A 15,213-nucleotide genomic window follows, 5' to 3' on the forward strand; every position below is an offset into this window, starting at 1 on the left:
ACGTATGGGTGATTAGTTTACATCATTTAAATAATATCCTTAACAACATACATATTGGATTCACATGTTTTGCCTGAGATGTGTCAAGCTCAATATGTTGAATAGGTCTATTGCTAATAAGATTGTTAACAACTTTTAAAACTTTTTTTTATGTAGACAAATCCACGTTACGTTTTTTGTATATGTAAAAACAACTTTATTCATCAACCGTGACGAATCTCCACATCAGATTGTAAATCTATATTTGTTGCATCCAGACGAATCTGCGGTCGCCACATCTTGATTTACTTAGAAGAAAAACCATCATGGCGGCGCCCTGCACGGAAAACAATCACAAGCAAGGCAAATTGGAATTGTATCCTATGTACTCCACATAAGACGTCAATATGACGGTTATTGACATTAACGCTTGGTCGTAAATTGCCTCTTTAATATTGTATGCATATTTTGATAATTTAGCATGAATCAGTGAAAACTTCCTTGACAGTCCCGCAGTGTACTAGACGTCCCGTTCCCATCAAGTCGCGAGGCGTCCATCGCGCTCCAGTCCCTCTCCCCAGACCGTGAGCCCCGGAAAGGAGGCATCAGCAAGGAGCTCACGGTGTCCGGCTGCACGCTGTCTGTGTGAGTGTCTGTTGTGTGTTCGCGTGTACTACCACCAAGTGTAATCAATGGTGTAAGTGTGTATGGTGGTACCACTGTATACGAGGTTGTTAAGTTGTATCATACTGACCGTCCACGTGAATCTCCCTCTTTCCATTAGGAGGTGGAGAGCCGATGAGGCCCGTATTCTGCGTGTCTCTGTGGGGTCGTTTATGGACCACCTCTCCCTTGTGATGGAGACCATGGAGGCCTTTGGACCCCCTGTCTCTGTGACCACACAAACAGTCAGCTCTACAATGACATGATGACCAGAGGGAAAGAGAAACCCAGGATGAGCTGTAATGATCCCCAGTACAGAGGGACACCATTGTCCCAATTTCCATCATTCTATTTAAATAAGGGAACTGGAACAAAAAACAAAAGTACAAGTGCTATTTATCTAGACACATGGGAATTGCCTCATTTCAGTGACATATGGATAGACTATTTCTTTGTTTAGATTTGTCTATGTATTCATTTGGTTGTATTGTGGAATAAACTTTCTATTTTTCAAAATCAGATAGTGTGATTGCACAAAACATTAGGAACACCTGCTCTTTCCATGAGACTAACCAGGTGAAAGCTATGATCCTTTATGGATGTCACTTAAAGCCACTTCAGTGTAGATGAAGGGGAGGAGACCGGTTAAAGAATGATTTCTAAGCCTTGAGACCACTGAGATATGGATTTTGAATGTGTGCCATTCAGAGGGTGAATTGGCAAAACTAAATAGAAGTGCCTTTGTATGGGGAGTAGGTGCTAGGTGTACTGGTTTGAGTTTGTCGGGTTTTTCCACGCATCTGTATCAAGAATGGTCCACCACCCGAAGGACATCCAGCCAACTTGCCAACTGTGGGAAGCATTGGAGTCAACATGGGCCAGCATCCCCGTGGAACGCTTAACACTTTGTCGAGTCCACATCCCAACTAGTTGAGGCTGTTCTGAGGGCAAAATGTGCAACTCAATAGTAGGGAAGCTGTTCCTAATGTTTGGTACATTGTCACAGATTAAAATGACATTTAGAGGAGTGGGCCCTGCAGGTCCAATAATATAACTAAAGAAAGACAACCGACATATTTCCATAAAGTAAACATTTATTAGTTTACAGTGGAGAAAGAGCATATTCAAAAGGTGACAGTTGAAGTAGGAGTTGTGCTAAAAAAAATCATCACATAGGACTAAGGATTTTTGTTAATTGGTTTAAGAACATGTTCATTTCTGTTACATGAATATAGAGCAACACTAGTTGGTGTAGATCGGCAGATTCAAGATACAGTGGAATGAAAGTCTGGCCTGGGACTACGGTTAGGGCAGAGGACATCCCAAATCAACACTTAGAGAGAGCCGCCTAGACCTGACAAGTGGTGTAAAATAATATGGTAGAAACTATTGTAGTACTATACTGCTTACACAAATCAGATATGTTTAGATTTATTAGGGGCCTTGAGGTTAGGTTTGACTTTGGACTCAAGAATTTATAGCCAATGTACAGGGACATAGTCGTGTGTAATATGGATAAGGCAACAAAAACAAGAAATGTACATAACTTAATACAAGATAAAAAAGGAGAACAGAACCTAAACACAGAACTGATACTGCCGAGGGTTGCTGTTGGGTTGACCGAATATTCTAATTGCAGATTGACTTTCAATGCATCTGGTTAGCTTATGACTCTCTACACAACGATTTCAAACACTAAATCATTGAAGAGAACTGGCTCAACGAGAAACAAGTCAAAGAAAAGGTCTAGGGTTGACACAAAGTTTGGCAACATAAGAACTGCAGAAAAATAACACATATACATACATACGAGATCTGCCACAGTAATACTTGTCATGAGATGAAAGGCACAGAGCGAGTCGAGTAGGTACAAATGTCTCCTTAACACTGACACAGGCTTCTAATCCCTCCAATGGTGAATGTTAGGTTCTGTGGAAAACAGGAATCTGATCCTAGATCTGTAGTTAAGGAGAATGTCTACCTGGATCACAAACAGACAGATGAGCAGTCTGTACCTCAGTATTATAGAAAGGAACAATTAAAACCAGAACAAAAGACAAGAAAACATCATTATAATAAGAGCATCCTGATTGTATTTTCCATAGTAGCAATGATTCTTCTACCTTGTTAAAAAGTGATGCTGTGCAAGAGGGGCTTTCTCTCCTTCCTGTCGGCCAGGTCGCCACGGGAGACAGGGACTTAAGAACAATAAGGGTTTTCTCTCTTTTCACCTGGAGTCTTCTGTAGCTGACTGAGGGGAGAGGACTGGGGGTGTGTCCCCGGGCTCTCTCCTCGGGGTGCATCTCAATCTCCCCTCGAATCATCTTCATCTGCACTGATGTGAGAACACGGGAAGGCTGTGTGGGAGACGGCCTCCGAATTAGCATCACCTGTCCCAGTCTTTCACACCAGTGCAGAGGAGGTAAAAGAGACAAGGAGAATTGTTGAGCTGCACCCCATGGTCTTCCTGGTCCCCTCTATCCATTGTTGGTTGGTCTCAGCAGGAGCAGCCGTCGCTGGGTTCGGCGGGCCGGTCGTCTCTCAGTTTGATCTGGTCTGGGAAGTCATACGTCTCCACCTCAGACTCCTACAGACACACAAAGCACGGGATTACACACAGCCACAAACAGTGTGCACAAATCAGAAGTACAAGAATTCTACCCCCCCAAAAAACAATATTCCTCTTTGATGACACAGTGTTTGACTATGACATCATGAGTTCCACAGCAACCTCAGTGAACCAGTCTAACAGGTGTTTCCCAGCCAGGGAGAGAAAGGGTGTTTCTGAACAGCTGGAGGCACTCTGCCTACAGGTTTACCTGCGGCTGCTTGAGTCTATATTTTGTGTGTGTACCTGTTTAAGGGCATTGCGGGCAATGGTCTGGAATGCTTGGTCTACGTTGATGGCCTCCTTGGCGCTGGTCTCAAAGTAGGGGATGCTGCTCTTACTGGCACACCAGGCCTGGGCACGTTTTGTCGTCACCTACACAACAGAAGATTATTAACGCCATTGTGTCATACATACTTCCTCATTTTACATGGAACTACCTGTGGCATATACTCATCCTTTTGGCACGTACGAACACACGGGTGTGTAATCATTCTACAGTGGTTCCTGCAGCGTACGCTCAAACTAGAACACTTATTTAGAACGTCCTAGTTACGATTGACGCAACAGTCAGCGTTCGAGCTGGCCACAGTTTTTTTTCTCTCACAGAAACATTTAGCATTTTGTCTTTACAGCGTTATGTCCTCAATGTGAGCATTTTTTTTGTTGGATGCAATGCTCAGACATTCACAGAAGTAGAGACAGCACAACACAATTCCCATCCAAAACGGGAACATTTTGACTACATTAGTCGTAGCGCTAATGTAGAAAAATGAGGAAAGAATGAGGAAAGAGTAACCCCAACACAAGCAGTCATATTTAGCCAACTCTCCTCTGACAGAAACCGTAATATGAATTAGCTAATAGTAATTACTATTTACAATTCATCACACCACGGGGAACCTCACCAGTGATAGAAATAATTGAGTAAAACACTTTCAAAAAAGGTTACAAGATGAGTTGCGTCCATTTACCATCACTTCTGGAAGTTTACTTGAAAGATGAGTGAACCATCTCTTTACCACATTTTATTATTATTATTATTATTATTATTATAACATCTTTGGTCTGACCGATTAATCGGAATGGCCGATTAATTAGGGCCGATAAAGTTTTCATAACAATTGCAATTTTGGGGCACCGATTTGACATTTATTTTTATTTTATACCTTTATTTAACTAGACAAGTCAGTTAAGAACACATTCTTATTTGCAATGACGGCCTAGGAACGGTGGGTCAACTGCCTTGTTCAGGGGCAGAACGACAGATTTTCACCTTGTCAGCTCGGGGGATCCATTCGTGCAAACTTACAGTTAACGAGTCCAACGCAATAACGACCTGCCTCTCTCGTTGCACTCCACATGGAGCCTGTTATGTGAATGCAGTAAGCCAAGGTAAGTTGCTAGCTAGCATTAAACTTATCTTATAAAAAACAATCAATCATAATCACTAGTTAACTACACATGGTTGATGATATCACTAGATATTATCTAGCGTGTCCTGCGTTGCATATAATCTGACTGAGCATACAAGTATCTAAGTATCTGACTGAGCGGTGGTAGGCAGAAGCAGGTGCGTAAACATTCATTCAGACAGCACTTTCGTGCGTTTTGCCAGCAGCTCTTCATTGTGCGTCAAGCATTGCTCTGTTTCAAGCCTATCAACTCCCGAGATGAGGCTGGTGTAACCGAAGTGAAAATGGCTAGCTAGTTAGCGGGGTGCGCGCTAATAGCGTTTCAAACGCCACTCGCTCTGAGCCTTCTAGTGGTTGTTCCCCTTGCTCTGCATGGGTAAAGCTGCTTCGATGGTGGCTGTTGTTGTTGTGTTGCTGGTTCGAGCCCAGGGAGGAGCGAGGAGAGGGACGGAAGCTATACTGTTACACTGGCAATACTAAAGTGCCTATAAGAACATCCAATAGTCAAAGGTTAATGAAATACAAATGATAGAGGGAAATAGTCCTATAATTCCTATAATAACTACAACCTAAAACTTCTTACCTGGGAATATTGAAGACTCATGTTAAAAAGGAACCACCAGCTTTCATATGTTCTCATGTTCTGAGCAAGGAACTGAAACGTTAGCTTTCTTACATGGCACTATTGCCTTTTACTTTCTTCTCCAACACTTTGTTTTTGCATTATTTAAACCAAATTGAACATGTTTCATTATTTACTTGAGGCTAAATTGATTTTATTGATGTATTATATTATGTTAAAATAAGTGTTCATTCAGTATTGTTGTAATTGTCATTATTACAAATAAATAAAGTAAAAATAAATAAAAAAACGTTTTAAAAAATATATTTATTTTATTTTATTTATTACATTATTATTTTATTTTAAATCAGCTGATTAATCGGTATCGGCTTTTTTTGGTCCTCCAATAAATCGGTATCGGCGTTGAAAAATCATAATCGGTCGACCTCTACTACACACATTATAATCTATGCAAGAACAGGAATGCTTGACAATGTGAATAACAGTTAAACACCTTATGCTCCATACGGTGTGCTACAGTAGAAACGACAACGCAGTATACAGTGAAAGGGCTGTGTGAATTGATGAGCGGGCAGAACACGTCTCAATTCAAAATCTGATTACAAAATAAAACGTGCTAGAAAATAACTTTAAAATGGACAAAACATAGCCTGCTTATTATCTATAGGCTGAGTGCCTTGGTTGGACCGGTCCTGTTGCGTAACAATCACATTCCGACATCACGCCCATAAAAATTGAATAAATGTAATAAATACATTTTAAAAACTCACACTAGGGTGACCGTTAGATATTTGGAACTCATGCATGAGAAGGTTAAGGGATGTAGAAATCACAACAAACATTTGACCAAGTCTGACCTACACCCCACCACCTGCCTGTTCTGGCTCGCCAATGGACGGACACCGACATACCAACCTGTCTGTTCTCGAGGTCAATCTTGTTGCCTAGCACCACAAAGGGGAAGTTGTCTGGGTCTCTGGGGCTGGCCTGGATCAGGAACTCATCCCTCCAGCTGTCCAGTGTCTTGAAGGTGTTGGGCGCCGTGACATCGTAGACCAGCACACAGCAGTCAGCGCCGCGGTAGAACGCCACGCCCAGAGACTGGAACCGCTCCTGCCCGGCCGTGTCCCAGATCTGACAGAAGAGACGATGATTACCATGTTTTTGGCATTTTAGTATTTTGTTGTATAATTTTTAAAGGTGATTACACAGAGAGGGAGAGAAAAGGAGAGAGGGAGAGGATCGGAGTGAGGAGGAAAAAGAGAAAGAGTGAGAAGGGGGGGGGGGGAACAGCGATTAAGATAAAATAGCATTTAATTGTCTGTTTTCATAGAAATGTGCCTTGCAACAAAAACTCTTTACAGGACATGGGGGTGCGAGAGAGGGAGGAAAGCGGGAGAGGGAAAGGGAGAGATGCGTAAGAGGTAATAAAGAGAGGGAAAGAAAGAATGAAACCATATGACTCGTCACAGAATGAGTTGCCCAATCTCTGACTTAAACACACTATGACAAGCCAGCAGAGGTAAGCACTCATGACTAGGCTAATATTATAAACTGGGTGGTTCGAGCCCTGGATGCTAATTGGCTGACAGCCATGGTTTTTCAGACAGTATACCACGGGTATGACAAAACCGGTCTTTTTACTTCTGTAATTACACTTTCTAACCAGTTTATAATAGCAATAACGAACCTTGGGGGTTTGTGGTATATGACCAATATACCACGGCTAAGGGCTGTATCCAGGCACTCCACTTTGCATCATGCATAAGAACCGCCCTTAGCTGTGGTATATTGGACATATACCACACCCTCTCATGCCTTATTGCTTAAATATACCAGCACACACACACACACACACACACACACGAGACACACCTGCATGGTGACCAGCCTGTCGTCCACCATCACCTCCTTGGTGAGGAAGTCCGCTCCTATAGTGGCCTTGTACTGGTTACTGAACTTCTTATTTACATACTGGTTCATCAGAGAAGTCTTCCCTACCCTGGGAAGGAACACACACACACACTTAGCTGCACATATAGAACTGTAGCGATTGAGGGTAACAGCCAGAGAAGGGCTTCGAAACCACTGACGACTTGCACAGCTACATGTGCCTGAAAGATCCTGACTTCTTGACAGAGGCTGTTGTACACTCGCATGCAAGGGTGCTACAGAACCTATGCACGTCAGTTGGGAATATCCAAAATGAGTGATATCTGGTTGTGTAAACACCATGACGATCTTCCGATCACTCACCCAGAGTCTCCGAGGATGATCACCTTCAGCAGCACCTTCTTACGGGAGGCCATCCTTCCCTGGGGATGTGACTCTTCTGAGAAGAGACAGACGGGACAACAGTCAACTAGCTGGATCTGGAACTGGGAAGTCAGTCGTAACGAAACAGTCGGCTTTTGGGTTAATTGCGATAACATCCTTATTTACACAGAACACAGACTTGTTAGTTGGGTTAAATGCGGAAGACATTTCAGTTGAATACATTCAGTTGGACAACTGACGAGGTATGGCACCCCTCAGGTCTCTATTATAACGAATGATTAATACCATGTTAAGTTCAGAAATCCAAAACCCATCATCCCTTTCCCTTTGCTAAGAACCGCTAGTAAATTAGCATACCATCTAGCTAAATATGTAGAAAGCTAAATTGAAATGCAATAGACTGGCCATCTGGAGACTGCTAAACGGAATAGCGAGTTAAGACCTAATTAAGTAGGCCTAACTAAAATTGTGATCATATTAACTGTAGCTAATAACTAAAAAACATGACCAGATGTTTCACCGAATGAATAAATCTGAAGCATCTGGTTAGCATTACCACTAGTCACCAAATATAGTGTTGAGAGGAAGCACAGTTGCCAGCTGTGGAAGATGTGGATTTTGGCTGTCATTCTGCTAATATTGTCATTGATTAAACATTTGATCTCAATACTGTTTTCTGTACTAGAATCTGTTACGAACAGACTGGACCAAGTTTTGTAGACTTTACCCTTTGCCAAAGTTTTACAAAATTGTGTTGTTTAGAAGGAGTGCAAGGGCGAATTGAGTTATTGCACCCGCACACTTCAGAGTTGGCATTCCCTAACAGAAATATGCAAATACATGCTAGAACGGATCTCACTAGCTCATGCTTGGCTCTGTCCACCTCCTTGCTTGTTCTGCCAACTATAATGAATTTGCTTCCATTGGAAATGAGAGGCTGTGGTCCATCTTGGGTAAGTTATAAAAAAGATTTGCCTTTAGCACCTATTGATGATAGTATCTTCTAGCTGGGGGATTTTTGTTAAGAGCCCCAATGCTCGTTCTGAACGTTAAAAACATATGAAACATGTCTCTCATCAGCGAGAAACAAAATGGCAAGAAGCTGCCATGCGGGGAATCGTAGGTGGCACGTTTGAGATAGTTTTATCTTGTTCTGGATACCAGGTCTTGTTTTGAGGCGTTTTGACAGATGTCACGCCTATGCTAATATGGCAAAAATTCACTAGCCAGCTACCCAACAACTGTAACGAGGTATTTGAGAAACAACAAGTGCTCATTGTGCAAATGTATTTATGTTTTCAATAAACGCTGGAGACAAAATATAGTTTACATGTTGTCAATCTAAGCCCGCCTGTTTTGCCCCATAGTTGCACACACACGTCGGTTTTGTTGCTAAACAACCAACCCGTCGATAGGGTTATGGTTCTTAAACAGTCATATTTCCATGTTACAGCATTTGTTTATGGAAAACAGCCTGAAGACAGAGGCCTACCTGTGCTAATTAGCCATCTGCGTCTCCGAACACCTGTGTTTAAATATAAAAAAATACTGTTGGTGGCAACTGTTTTAAATCCAGTTAAAAACAGTGTACAGTAAGTGTATATTTTGCATTTGGGAAATGATTTTGATGTGATATGAAAGTTGAGGGTTTTATGTTCCCAGAACCGTACCGCACTTGAGAATTAATTCACACTTAGATGGAGTGTTTGGCTGCCAAAGCCAATTCACCTCTAAACAGAAATTGTAAGGTCTTTGGTGTACAAGGTAAGTAAACTCACCCCCTTCCGTACAAATGTGCACAACCGCAACATTCAAATAAGGCTACAAAGAAAACTAAATGGGATTGTAGCGACTGTGTTGACTTCAAAATCGGGGGTGTGAACTAGGTTTCTATTCAAGCGTTGATCGACATGGTAATGGCTCTATAGTATTGGAGAAAACTTTTTAAAAACAGACCCTCCAACGTGTCATGTCGTAACATAAAGCAACTAGTTCTGTCTTCCAATTTCTCTCCACCAGGTGTAGCCCTTCTCTCATCCTTACAAAAACAAGAAATGGACAGTGACGTAAGGGGGGATACCTAGTCATTTTTTGCATGCGATCATCATTCTCAAAGCCGTTGTTTACTTCTAAGATCACTTTAGCACAGCCCTAAAAACCATATTCAAATTCGACACAAATCTTCAAATAGGTATGTAATGACACATTATATAAACTCTTTATAGTGTTTTATTTGCATTTTAGAGGCGATAAGGTGATAAGTTGGACAGATTGTTTTCCCACACGAGATCTCTCCTTCTCACTACCACGCATTAGTTTCGCTTCCCCACTTGCCATTTTTAAAAAGACCCGATGGGGCTCATTGCCTGCTTGAATCGTGCAGCGTTTAGGTCATGTAATTGATTCAGTTGGAAAGGGGAGAAATTGTGCTTTACAATGGTATTGACATTACAGTTGACCTGGAAGTATTACGTTTTTAGGGCGCTAAAATAAGGAAAGTTGTACGGACCAAGGCGATGTACAAAAGTGAGTGAGTTTACGTTAAGGTAACCCTATTTTAGTCCACAATTGAGCTAGCGTCAGACAGACTTCCTGATTAGAGACAGCTGAGTGGGCACAATGTATTGCTCGGAAAACCTACCTCAATCCAGGGATGAGAAATGAGTTTTTCTCCAAATTGTCCCATTATTCCAACTGTTACACCGGAAAGACTGCTAGTTTTTAATAAACTGCCGTTTGTCCTCATGCTAACTAGCAGTAGCCACAGCAGCCATTATGGAATGGCACGTTGCATTTAACAACAAAGGAGCTGATTGGCTAACACTGATATTCCAAAATGGCTTCTGCTACCTAGCATGATGACAAGGGCACTATGAATAGTTCAATCTTCTCATTGTAATGGTTAGGATAATGAGACAATTCGGAGGTATAATGTATTTCTCATCCCTGGATTGAGGTACATTTTCTGAGCCTCAATCTCGCACTGGCTCCGCTGTGTCTTAATCTAAACAGGAAGACGGTCAGACCCCAGTGCAAGTGTAAGCAAAAATAGGGTCGGAATCTATTCTGGCTAGCAGGCAGTGTATGCGAACTAGCCATCTGCTGACTGGTCACGCTGCACTGCCGACTATCAAGAACTGTCAAACAGCTAGGCTAACGGCTCATGTTGATTGATGCCAACCAAGTACGCAGATATACGACAAAATCGTTAGCTAACTTTACTCATTTATCATCGAAATACTAGCTAGCTAGCTAACGTTATATGGACTGTCACAGAAAACAATGTTCTAACGTTAGCGAGCTAGCTAGTGTAAGAATATAAATAAATAAATAGAAATTGTGGACCAGTTAACGTTACCTGTTCAATAGTCAAGCGACGATGTTACGGCCCCGGAACAAATTTTTTTTAACAACTTAAGTCCCTCGATGTCAGTTTTTCCGGGATCACTTACTATTTTTCAAGAAGTGAAAGTGGAAAAAACTGACCAACTGACGTTCGCTAGCTTGATAAAATCTTGTCTTAGCTAAGAACATCCGCTTTTTGTTACGCTGTTGCTCAATATGGCAGTCACGAGGGGTTGACGTGTCCCCAGGTCGAAACCAATGAACGCCCTTTAAAAATATTCGCATCAATTGTTTATTATTTTCCTATAATATGAATTGCACCCTGTATCTGTGTGTGTCCTGGAAGTGACTACACCACATTTGAACAGGCTTAATTTATTAACTCAAAAGGGGACCACAGACAAGACAGCAGTCATCGTAAAAATGTTTTTAATCTTCATACATTTTTAAATACACTTGGTTACAATAAGAACACGAGGCAATCGCGTTAAACAGACCCTTTTCACACACCTGTATTTTGTTCTGTACAACATCTGCTTCACCTTTGTCTGATTCTAAATCCAACCTACCATTATTACATTTATCACCAGGTCTCTTCTCTTCTCCCCTGCCCCCCCCCCCCCTTCTCTCTCTCCCGCTCTCCTTCTTCCCTCTCTCCATCCTCTTAGAAGTCGTCATCATCACAGATGTCCAGGTAAACGTCAAAGGCTTCTCGGTTACAGTTGCCATCAGGGGTGAACACATATTTATGGAACGTCCCGTCAACACAGATAGCTAGAAAAGGGAGGAATGCAGAGAAGAAAAAAAACATATTTAAAACTATTATTACAATTTTACACAACACAGCTTTATTGTATAAATTAAATAAATATATTGTTAATACCCACAGTACCATGAATGTTCCAACTACATGTAGGACAATAACTATATTGATTGATAGATATGAAACATTGCTGTCTAGTTGCTTAGAGGACTGACCGATGACAGAGTTGACATTTTTAGAGGTGTTCTTCCCAAACGCACAGATACAGGCACACTCTGCCGGAACGGTGAAACTGGCCAATGACCACTGGCTGTCCACATACTGACCAATCACTGGGCCCACCTTCCCCACACGAGCCAATCTGTAGAGAGGGGAAGAGTGGTGATAGTGGCATAAACAAGCCATGAACAGTAAATTGTCAACTTTGGAATTGAGGTCCGCACAAACACTAGCCTGGTTGCCAGTCTTTTTAGCTAAAATTCCACTTCTTGTATTCCGTGTCATCTGTCATTGGCATATGACACGGAGTACAAGGATTGGAATATTAGCTCAAATGGAATGCTAAACCACACAACGAAACTCTCTCTCAAACACACACATGCGTGCATCTTACGCTGAGCGTCTGTTGAGTTTAGTATCTTTGAGAGCAAAGATGTGAACAGTGCCCTTGTCACTGGAGGCACACAGGAACGAAGAGTCATGACTGAAGTTGATGCTGGTAAGAGAGAGCAAGAAAGAGAAGTGATGAGACACTCAGCATCACTTCCACCCCACCCCACCCCTTCCTCTCTCTCCCCCCCAGTACCAGTAGAGTGTAGCAGGGTCTGTTCCTCTGCGCAGCTCCACTAGTTTGTCTCTGGTGGTAGTATCAAACAGTCTGATAAGGGTACCCTTGCGGGAGGCCGAGGCCGCGACGCTGCCAGGCTGGTTGAGTGCCAGGCAGGCGATCTCACTCTGGTGGGCGTTGATGGTAAAGGGGGCGGACGATGTGCCAGGCTTGGTGTTGGAAAGGTCCTGGAGCGGAGAGAGGGAGAGAGTTCAACACGGACTGACTGGGACCTCATGGGTAATGTGAAAAATTATCAGCACACACAGAGCAGTTTCGAAAGGGCAGATCGTCTTCAACACTAGGAATCCATCAGTCGATGGAATGACATGTGAAGGTGTGCTTTATGAACAGCTTATAAACCAACATAGTTAGTATAGTACCATGCAATACACTTTTAAATGAAATGGATGAATTACCACAAGCTGTAGACTTCCACACTTATGTCCAGGGAAGACCAGCAGCTGTTTCTCCAGACTGGGGCACAGGTCACACAGTCCTGACAGAGAGAGAGAGGGGAGAGGGGGGTATCTACACGTCTATCAGATAAACATAACCAGGAGCGTGTGCGTGTATGTGTGTGTGTTTGTACCTTTAGGGTTGTCTCTGGTGTCAAACTCAAACAGTTTCACAGGGTTGTCAGGGAAACTGTAGACATAGATCCTGTTCTTTAACACAATGATGATCCTGAGAGAGAGAGAGAGAGAGAGAGAGAGAAAGCGAGTAAGCGAGGGGAGGGGTTGGAGTGTGAGAAAGCAGAGGGAGAAAAGGGTTAGTAAAACAACACACTACAGGGTGCTCTATGGAAAGTTGGGGCTTGTTCAGGAGAATGTTACTAAACAGATAGTAACTCACTTGTCGTGTCTCATGCGTACGGCCAGAACAGGCTTGGTAAAGGTAAACTCCAGCACTAGCTTGTCCTTGGGGTCCCTCCCCTCCCGAGCATCATCCCAGATCAACACTAGGATTAAAAAAATTACATTCTGTTTTGAATTAAATGAAAACAATACATTGGAATCATTATCAAACATGTTCTAAAATCTAAATCAAATCAGTCCCAGTCACAGCCATAATTTAAACTGAGACCCAGCAATTTGACATTGCCATGACCTGCACTGCAGACATTGAGATGAGCGCAATGCAGGGATTTGCTCTCAACAGTCATACGGAGTATCTGCGCATGTGTAAAGTTTATCTCCGCTCTTCAACACCCTGAGTAGTTTGGAAAATCAAGACTAATCAGTAATTCAATCAAATATGTGGTCCGCTCATCCACTCACCTGAGATCTCAGAGAACTTGGGGTTGACTCCACCTCCTACTACAGCCAGCAGGTTGGAGCGATGCAGCATTGAACACTGGGCCACACTACCCACCTGCTCATGGTCTGACACACACAAGCACAGGATGATCACACACACAGTATGCGAACACACAGATCGCTCGTACCGCAGGTCTGAATTCCACTCACCAAGGTGCCCCTTCTCTATAAGAGGCTCCACATTGTAGATCCTGACACCGGTTTCCATGGCACAACAGAAACAACCTGGGGAGGGAGGGGTAGGTACACTGATCAATGAACACGGTCTGAAACAAGAGTAAGACTGACACAAGTAATGTCCTCTACAGATCTCTGTCTGGCTTCACAGAGTAGGCTACTCTAGTCTTACTCTGGTCCTGGTTGAACTGTAGACTGTTGACTCCTCTCGGTTGGGCCATGTTGGAGGAGTGACGTTAGGCTGATGTTACCAGGTAGATATAGCTTAGAAGAAAACCCAGGGCTAGGCACCCTGATTGAAACAAAAGAGAAAGGAAACATCACCGACCACGGTTTAGAAGCGGCACCGTCAACGTGTTTTTTCCCCCAAGCGAAAATAAGTTAGCTAGCCTGGTAAACAAACCCAGCCAGTGAAGAACTCAAGCAAATTTGGCTATCTCTATCTGCTGCAGTTATTTTTCATCGTAACAGCTGTATCATGTTATTGAACAACGAATATGGTGTTTAAAAGCTTACCATGAAGCGAGGGCAGAACACGAGTTAAAGATTAAAAGCGCTAGACAGTGTTAAATTGTCTCCAACAAATCTACACAGTGACGAAATGTGTTGTTGTTATTTTTCCTGCAGATGACGATGGTCGCGTGTTTCCGGTTTCTGACTTCGTGTCTCCGCGCCACAAACGAATCATACCGCCACCTAGCGTGCTGAAGTAAAATAGAACTGTAGGTAAATGGTTGCAACCCGAAGTGTGTGTGTGTGTGCGTGTGTGTGTGTGTGTGTGTGTGGGGGGGGGGGGGGGGGGGGTAGAAGGACAGAGTGTAGAAGGACAGAGTATACTAAAGAACAGTGTAGAAGGACGGAGTATACTAAAGAACAGTGTAGAAGGACGGAGTATACTAAAGAACAGTGTGTAGAAGGACAGAGTATACTAAAGAACAGTGTAGAAGGACAGAGTATACTAAAGAACAGTGTAGAAGGACAGCGTATACTAAAGAACAGTGTAGAAGGACAGAGTATACTAAAGAACAGTGTAGAAGGACAGAGTATACTAAAGAACAGTGTAGAAGGACAGAGTATACTAAAGAACAGTGTAGAAGGACGGAGTATACTAAAGAACAGTGTGTAGAAGGACAGAGTATACTAAAGAACAGTGTAGAAGGACAGAGTATACTAAAGAACAGTGTAGAAGGACGGAGTATACTAAAGAACAGTGTAGAAGGACAGAGTATACTAAAGAACAGTGTAGAAGGACGGAGTA

At 42.7% G+C, this 15,213-nt stretch overlaps 3 protein-coding genes across 6 annotated transcripts; 1 reads left to right on the plus strand and 2 right to left on the minus strand.

The window, feature by feature from the left end:
* Positions 1-264: 264 nt before the first annotated feature.
* On the plus strand, positions 265-1,161 carry lage3 (L antigen family member 3). Its single transcript, XM_020466031.2, has 3 exons — positions 265-355; positions 496-624; positions 764-1,161. Exons 1-3 carry the CDS (start codon positions 306-308, stop codon positions 906-908), a joined length of 324 nt encoding a protein of 107 aa, XP_020321620.1. The 5' UTR covers positions 265-305; the 3' UTR covers positions 909-1,161.
* Positions 1,162-1,716: 555 nt separating this feature from the next.
* Positions 1,717-11,112, minus strand: LOC109873793 (ras-related protein rab7). 3 transcript variants are annotated; one of them, XM_020465506.2, is made up of 7 exons: positions 10,884-11,087; positions 9,018-9,050; positions 7,505-7,580; positions 7,124-7,250; positions 6,164-6,382; positions 3,497-3,625; positions 1,717-3,229 (listed from the first exon to the last, which is right to left on the minus strand). In XM_020465506.2, the coding sequence occupies exons 3-7, from the start codon at positions 7,555-7,557 to the stop codon at positions 3,140-3,142; spliced, it is 618 nt and encodes a 205-aa protein (XP_020321095.1). In that variant the 5' UTR covers positions 7,558-7,580; positions 9,018-9,050; positions 10,884-11,087; the 3' UTR covers positions 1,717-3,139. The 3 variants fall into 3 exon arrangements, with proteins under 3 accessions (XP_020321095.1, XP_020321094.1, XP_031664671.1); XM_020465505.2 differs by lacking the exon at positions 9,018-9,050 and having other exon boundaries at positions 10,884-11,112; XM_031808811.1 differs by lacking the exon at positions 9,018-9,050 and having other exon boundaries at positions 7,124-7,580.
* Positions 11,113-11,282: 170 nt separating this feature from the next.
* Positions 11,283-14,606, minus strand: wdr45 (WD repeat domain 45). 2 transcript variants are annotated; one of them, XM_020465733.2, is made up of 11 exons: positions 14,472-14,606; positions 14,128-14,247; positions 13,929-14,003; positions 13,740-13,844; positions 13,315-13,420; positions 13,052-13,146; positions 12,879-12,958; positions 12,439-12,647; positions 12,247-12,348; positions 11,849-11,994; positions 11,283-11,644 (listed from the first exon to the last, which is right to left on the minus strand). In XM_020465733.2, exons 2-11 carry the CDS (start codon positions 14,174-14,176, stop codon positions 11,535-11,537), a joined length of 1,077 nt encoding a protein of 358 aa, XP_020321322.1. In that variant the 5' UTR covers positions 14,177-14,247; positions 14,472-14,606; the 3' UTR covers positions 11,283-11,534. The 2 variants fall into 2 exon arrangements, with proteins under 2 accessions (XP_020321322.1, XP_031664670.1); XM_031808810.1 differs by having other exon boundaries at positions 13,740-14,003.
* Between the last annotated feature and the right edge of the window lie 607 nt (positions 14,607-15,213).

Source organism: Oncorhynchus kisutch, linkage group LG29 (genome assembly GCF_002021735.2).
Source record: "Oncorhynchus kisutch isolate 150728-3 linkage group LG29, Okis_V2, whole genome shotgun sequence".
Classification (NCBI taxonomy): domain Eukaryota; kingdom Metazoa; phylum Chordata; class Actinopteri; order Salmoniformes; family Salmonidae; genus Oncorhynchus; species Oncorhynchus kisutch.

Bases quoted from the DNA above. Each gene is read 5' to 3' on its own strand.
- wdr45 (XM_031808810.1), bottom strand. From the start codon at position 14,176: ATGGCCCAACCGAGAGGAGTCAACAGTCTACAGTTCAACCAGGACCAG. The intron at 12,959-13,051 runs GTACAAACACAC...TCTCTCTGTCAG, and splicing joins CACCAGAGACAACCCTAAAG to GACTGTGTGACCTGTGCCCC. The intron at 12,648-12,878 runs GTAATTCATCCA...TCTCCGCTCCAG, and splicing joins GTGGAAGTCTACAGCTTGTG to GACCTTTCCAACACCAAGCC.
- lage3 (XM_020466031.2), top strand. From the start codon at position 306: ATGGCGGCGCCCTGCACGGAAAACAATCACAAGCAAGGCAAATTGGAA. The intron at 356-495 runs GTATCCTATGTA...ACAGTCCCGCAG, and splicing joins AAGCAAGGCAAATTGGAATT to TGTACTAGACGTCCCGTTCC. The intron at 625-763 runs GTGAGTGTCTGT...TCTTTCCATTAG, and splicing joins TCCGGCTGCACGCTGTCTGT to GAGGTGGAGAGCCGATGAGG.
- LOC109873793 (XM_031808811.1), bottom strand. From the start codon at position 7,483: ATGGTGTTTACACAACCAGATATCACTCATTTTGGATATTCCCAACTG. The intron at 3,626-6,163 runs GTTGGTATGTCG...TCTGTTGTGTAG, and splicing joins TTGACCTCGAGAACAGACAG to GTGACGACAAAACGTGCCCA. The intron at 3,230-3,496 runs GTACACACACAA...GTGTGTCTGTAG, and splicing joins CCCGCAATGCCCTTAAACAG to GAGTCTGAGGTGGAGACGTA.